This window comes from Arachis ipaensis, chromosome B10 (assembly GCF_000816755.2).
Source record: "Arachis ipaensis cultivar K30076 chromosome B10, Araip1.1, whole genome shotgun sequence".
In the NCBI taxonomy this organism is placed as follows: domain Eukaryota; kingdom Viridiplantae; phylum Streptophyta; class Magnoliopsida; order Fabales; family Fabaceae; genus Arachis; species Arachis ipaensis.
This window is the reverse complement of record NC_029794.2, coordinates 135024101-135030519: the sequence shown is the minus strand read 5'-3', so window position 1 is coordinate 135030519 and position 6419 is coordinate 135024101. Positions and strand designations below refer to the sequence as shown.

The 6419-nt window shown below is 39.6% G+C and overlaps 2 protein-coding genes across 2 annotated transcripts in view; one reads left to right on the top strand and one right to left on the bottom strand.

The window, feature by feature from the left end:
• Window positions 1–1394, top strand: part of LOC107621805 (probable xyloglucan endotransglucosylase/hydrolase protein 28) — a 5731-nt gene extending 4337 nt beyond the window's left edge. Inside the window, exon 4 of the mRNA XM_016323801.2 lies at window positions 548–1394. Coding sequence (XP_016179287.1) covers window positions 548–1052 — 505 coding nt within the window. The 3' untranslated portion in view covers window positions 1053–1394. The remainder of the gene's footprint in view (window positions 1–547) is intronic.
• LOC107621208 lies at window positions 3702–5716 on the bottom strand. The gene is made up of 2 exons (XM_016323243.1): window positions 3843–5716; window positions 3702–3735 (listed from the first exon to the last, which is right to left on the bottom strand). The coding sequence occupies exons 1-2, from the start codon at window positions 5714–5716 to the stop codon at window positions 3702–3704; spliced, it is 1908 nt and encodes a 635-aa protein (XP_016178729.1).

The window sequence follows — 6419 nt, the reverse complement described above, 5'->3', positions numbered from 1 at the left end:
TTAGAGATATATTTTATACAAATAAAAAAAATTTAAGACAAAATTAAAATAAAATAAATTTTGAGAATATTTTTAAATTTTTTTAAAAAATTTTAAAATAAAAAATATAATTTATTTTTTTATTAAGATAAATTATACTTTTTGTCCCTGAAATTTGACAAAAATTTTAAAAATATCCCTAAGTTTTATTTTGTTTCAATTTTGTCCTAAAAGTTTTCTATTTGCATCAAATATACCCCTAACGGCTAATTTTTCAAAATATTTAAGACAAATTCAACAACAATTTAATAAGAACAACTATCAACACAAGCAAATCAAACATAATATTCATGCATTATTATTAGATTGATCTTAAATTTTTTAAAAATTTAGCCGTTCGATTATATATTTGATGCAAATCGAAAAATTTTGGGACAAAATTGAAACAAAATATAACTTATGAGTATTTTTAAAACTTTTACTAAACTTTTGGGACAAAAAAATATACTTTAAGCTTTTATTATTATTAATTATTTTTTAATTTAAAGTTATTATTTATATGTTGCAGATTTTATGTAGATAATGTTCCAATAAGAGAAGTGAAGAGAACAGAATCTATGGGTGGAGATTTTCCTTCAAAGCCAATGACTTTGTATGCAACCATATGGGATGCATCTGATTGGGCAACTGATGGAGGAAAATACCGAGTAAATTACAAATATGCCCCTTATGTTGCTGAGTTCTCAAACTTTGTCATGCATGGTTGTGGGGTTGATCCAATTGATGAGAATGTTGCAATGTGCAACAATGCTCAAAATTCTAAGGCAAATATCATACCTAAGCACAAAATCAAGATGGAGAACTTTAGGAACAATCATATGACATACTCTTATTGTTATGATAGGGCTAGGTACCAAGTTCCTCCACCTGAGTGTGTCATTAGTCTCCAAGAGGCTGAAGCACTAAGAAAACTTGATCCTGCCACCTTCGGTGACGGTCGGCGCCACCGGGGTGGTGGAAAGCGGCGGCACCATCAAAGCAAAGGAAGGAAGGCAGAGGATGCTTCATTTTGAATGTGAAGAATGATTTTATTAGTGATAGGAGAAATAAATAATTTTCACAATTAAATATTATTTAGCTTGGTTTAATTTATTTGATAGAGTTGAGAATTCATTTTTTTTCTTTCTTTTTTTTAATTATTATTCCTTTCATTTTGGTGTATAGAAAGATAGAGAAAAAAGAGGTAAGAAAGTTTATGATTTGGTTTTTATTTTTATTTTTTTTTTTTACCAAAGATAAGAGACTCGAACTCGTAACCTCTTATTGTATGTGTAAAGTTAATTCATGGGTCTTGCTAATATATGTTTTGAGGGTACATTTTAATAGTTAAAAATTTGGGATTTGGATCCTCTAAATTTTAAATTTCATTTTAGATAGTAAAGTTTGATCTCTTATCCTTAAATGGTTTCTTTCTCATATTTTTTCTTGGTCCCACCTATCAAAAAAAATGGTGATAGATCAAATTTTACTCTCTAAAGTGAAATTCAAAATTTAGAAGATCCAAATCAAAAAATTTGAATGTAAAAACGAAGAGTGACTAATTAATAATAATAATTAATTTAAGAGATAACATATAAATTGATCTTTTAGTTTTCATTTCATAATCAAATTAATTGTTTTTAAACTGATCAAATTAGTTTTTCAGTATTTTATAACTTAGTTTTTCGGCAAAAGATTTTATCGATCAAGAGGTAATCTTATAAATTTTGTAATGGTTTTAAATTTTGGATGATATTAGTATGTTGGATGATATTGTATAGGGTGAATATGCATCTTAGAATATTTTTTTATTAAGACGTTGCCGGATATCATGTATAGTGATTTAGTTAGTTTTTGGTTTAGTATAAGATGTTAGAAATCAGTGGTCTTAAAAGATCATGGAATTCACCCATCATAGGGTGATGGTTCTGACGGTAGAATCCCATGGAATTTGCTGATTTTAGTATGGAGTTCGGACCGGCTCGAACCGGACTAAACCGGACCGAAACGAACCGGACTAGTTTGAACCGGACCGGAACGAACCGGACCGGAACGAAGCGGTCGGAGGGTTAAACCGGCCAATGGGATCCTGAACCGGGCCAGTCTGATGATATGACTGGATGAGGGAACGAACCGGTTCGGTGTGGTCAAACCCGGAATGAAATGGTTTAAACTGATATCAGTTAGTAAGACCGGGTCGACCGAACCGCCTGAGTTTCAAAATTTTTTTAAAAAAGTTGTAGAGATATTAATGGTGAAAATATGTATTTAAATTTTAGTTTTGAAAATTATTAATATGTTTTATTTTTTAAATATATAGGACGAGGTCAATCTGTTCAACCGGTGAATTTCCGGTTGAACCGTTAACCCGTTGAAATGATCGGTTCGGTTGTGACTTTTATGGTTCTTACATTGTATTGGTAATGTCGATTTGAACATGAGATGTTATTATGAACATATCCATTTTGATGGCATCTGTGAGTTGGATATCTGTCACGGCATAAGTTATTTTCTATGTGTGTGTGTATAAGTACCCGAAATAATGATGTGGTTATTCTTGCGTATTTTCAGCCTACACGGTGCGTTAGGAGCAAAGTACAGCTGGGCTTCGGCCACCTTGTCTTGGTTGTACAGGTGTCTCTGTAGGGTTGCGAATCGGAATGTAAAGAACCTCGCTGGACCGCTGTCACTACTACAGTCCTGGATATTTTGGCGTTTCCCGGCATTCAGGCCTAGAGGGTTTGATGCTATTCTCTGGCCGCTTGCTGCGAGGTATATGATTTTGATGTATAATCATTGTCATGCACATGTTTGTATCGTATTTTATAAGCTCACTTATGGGGATGTTGTAACGATACAGGTGGGGTCGGTTTCTTCCTTCGTCGGATGAGAAGGGTCCCCGTGTGATTGCTACCCGACACAGATTAGATAGGTTGACTGGCGATGATGTAAGTTTGAATGTATATAATGCTATTTTCTGTACTTCTGTTTTCATATACTCGGTTGGTAATGTTGACTGATTTCCATGTTGCAGTTCATCTGGATGCCATACAGCAGTCTTGAGGTGATCCAAGTAGTCCATCCTGACATACTCCGACCTGACCACACGCTTTTATGGAAGTCGACAACTGCGTTAGTTTACTTTGCATCAATAGAGTGGCATCAAGTTGATAGGGTTTTATCTCAGCTCGGGGGAGTTCAGCACATCCCGGAGCCAGCCATCAACATCGACTTCTTGTTATCGAAGGATGGTAGAGGACCCACCAGGTGGTTTCCTGACGTGTTCGCCACATGGCATCAGTATTGGGATGACAGACGTCAGAGCGTGCTTTCCTTTCAGTTGGTTCCAGATCCACGTCCCTCTGCTGAATATCTTGACTGGTGGTTCCGTGTTGCACGTAGGTTCCTTTCACATGACCGTCTACTGATGGATCCTCGGGCGGGTGGAGTTCCCGTAGATGCTCCAGTTCGGGGTCATGTTGCTGCACCTGCTAGGCAGCAAGGTCCAAATGTGCCTGACAATAGGCGGAGAGTGACCCGTGCGTGTGTGGGGACTCGATACAGTCAGCCTATTGGGGCAAGACACGAGGATGCTATTGGGATAGATGATGATCTATCCGACTTGAGACTCAGCCTCCTTTCCCTTCCTCACAAAGAGCTCGGCCAAATGCCCATATGTTGACTTAACTAATGAACCCACCGGGAGGTTGCGTGTGCCTTTAAACACGGCATTGATACACTCAGAGATGTTTGTCGTCATATGACCATATCGACGACCACCATCCCGATATTGGGTCCACAACTCCAACCCAATCCTGTCGCACCATGCAACCATCACAGGATCTTCCTTCCTCAAAATATCCATGTAATACCGGTGATCCTCCTCAGTCTTTGCGTATGCGGCATTCACTAGAATCCTCCGGGCTTCCTTGGACTTGTATGACAGTGCGAAGTTAGACGCGATGTGTCGCACACAAAATGCCCGGTATGCCGACGGTGGGAGCCATCCACCGTCCTCTGCCAGCAAGGCAGCCTTGATGGCATTGTGCCGATCAGAGATGACTAAAATGCCGGGCTGAGGGGTGACATGCTGGCGGAGATTAGTGAGGAAAAACTTCCATGAATCCGTGTTTTCGCCTTCAACTAACCCGAAAGCCACTGGAAGAATGTTCGAGTTTCCATCTTGGGCAATAGCCATTAGCAGAGTGCCGCCATACTTCCCATACAAATGGGTCCCATCAATGGATATAAGTGGCTTGCAATACTTAAATGCCTCAATGCATGGAGGAAACGTCCAAAATAGTCGATGAAAGAAAACCGTTGACGCATCAACGGTATTACCTATCCTCACTGGCGAAGTACGCAAAAGCGCAATCGTACCTGGCATATACAACTGAACCCCCATGATCCACCGTGGTATGTGGTTATAAGACTCCTCCCAATCTCCATATATCTGCGCAATTGCCTTCTGCTTGCCCATCCAAACCTTCCTGTAGCTTGGCTTGAACCCAAACTTCGATGACACCGCATTCTGTAACACCTTAACCGACACCGATGCATCAGCCATCACCAATGATAAAATCGAGGCACATATGACATGGTAATCGAGCTGCCTGTGATCCATTGATATCTCCGTTGCTAGACACGTGTGTGGTCCATTGTACTTTCTAACTTCCCAGTAGCCTTTTCTCTGTCTCATAGTGACACGGATCAGCCAATTACAACCATTCCCGAACTGGACACACTTCCCATGATACTTCAACTGGTCGGACTCAAACACTTTATACTCGACTCCCCGCCGAATATTATAACTCTTTATTGTCAGTACAGCTTCCTCTTTTGTTTCAAACCTTTGCCCAACCTCAAACTCGTCCGTGCCAATCACGCTAGGCCTTTCTCCGTGAATCACCGGGTGATGCTGATCTAAGTTTGCGGCCGGGTTCATTGCTTCAAGGTTCAATGTAGTAAAGTGTCGAGGGTACTGCTGCGTTCCACTGCTACCATGGGTTTGAGCTCCCACGGCAACTGCGGTGTCATCGTCAACGTCGCTCTCGTCACCAATAATTGGTGGCTCCGAATCTGACCCATCATCACCTATAGCCTCCACAAACGGATCTCTCTCTCTTACCTCCATGAATGCGGGTGCACCGTCCACTACAGGATCAGCTCCCATCGCAGCTGCAAGCTGGCCGAAGCTACGCCCATCACCCAAGTCATCACCCGAGACAGGCAAATCAGCAGCAAAAGATGGGGACAAAACAAGTGGAGTCGCCGGTTGCCTTGTTGGAACGGCGGTGGAAGTTCCTTCTATGATGCCAGTGGGCAGATTCGGAGCAGTCCCCCCGCTACTGCCCTCCACGTCAACCATTCTGACAAACAACTCCAGCGCGCCTAAGTCGGGAAATTTTGATTGACTATGAAATATAACTCGCATGTCGTCATCACCCAACATCGCGTACTTCCCAAACTTAACATAACCTGGCTTCAACGATATCGGAATACGAAAAAATAATTGCTTCACGCGCTTCTTGCCACAATTTCCAGCCTTCTCTAATATACTACTATGCAGATCCATCAACGTCGTCGACGGAGTAATAAACACTCCTATCTGCTTTTTGCTAGAAAAAGTTACACCCTCACTTGTGTTTTCATCTATTTTTCCCCGGTGATGCACTAACAAGAAAATACTCTCTGCCATCTCTCACAACCTCAACATATATTTTGTGTGGCTCGTCTGTTTGAAACTCGTTTATTTATAGAGTTTCTGGCTGCATAAATCGTGCTTGAGTCCTTAGGGTTATCACTTGGCCATAAATCGTCCCACCCCTTTGAGTGTTACAGAGTAACACATAAATCGTCCCAGGGTCCTGAGGGTCTGAAAAAACAAGTAAATCGTGCCAGCCCAGTTTGGTTTAGTCCATTAACTCGTAAAACCTACTACCCTGGGACGATTTATGCTCAACTACTAACCCAAGAAGCCCTGCCACGATTTACTCTTATTTTGCATCACAAATTCATTCATTAATCGTCCTAGGGTGAGATGATTTACGTTTAATATAATCCTTTACACCCTGGGACGATTTATATAATAATACAAAAAGGACAATCACGTTGCAGAATCTGATTCAGGGGAATTGGGTAATTTTGAAATGCATTTAATTTATTTAAGTAAAAAACCCAAAGATTAACTTGATTAATGATTTAAAATGAACTAAAAACTAATAAAACGTATCCTTGTTTAAAAACTAAGAAATTAGTTGATGGGTTATCTCATCAATATTTAATAAAAGTATAAGATATATCAAAATCTCACATTCGAAAAGTTTTCCAATTTTGAATATAAAATATTAGTAGAATTTAACTTTACTTTATGCAAAGAATTTTATAAAATTATCTAATTA

Excerpts from the sequence above, each read along its gene's own strand:
- LOC107621208 (XM_016323243.1), bottom strand. The coding sequence starts at position 5,716 with ATGGCAGAGAGTATTTTCTTGTTAGTGCATCACCGGGGAAAAATAGAT. Across the intron at positions 3,736-3,842 it reads GATCCTGTGATGGTTGCATG|GCACACGCAACCTCCCGGTG; the intron begins GTGCGACAGGAT and ends CCGTGTTTAAAG.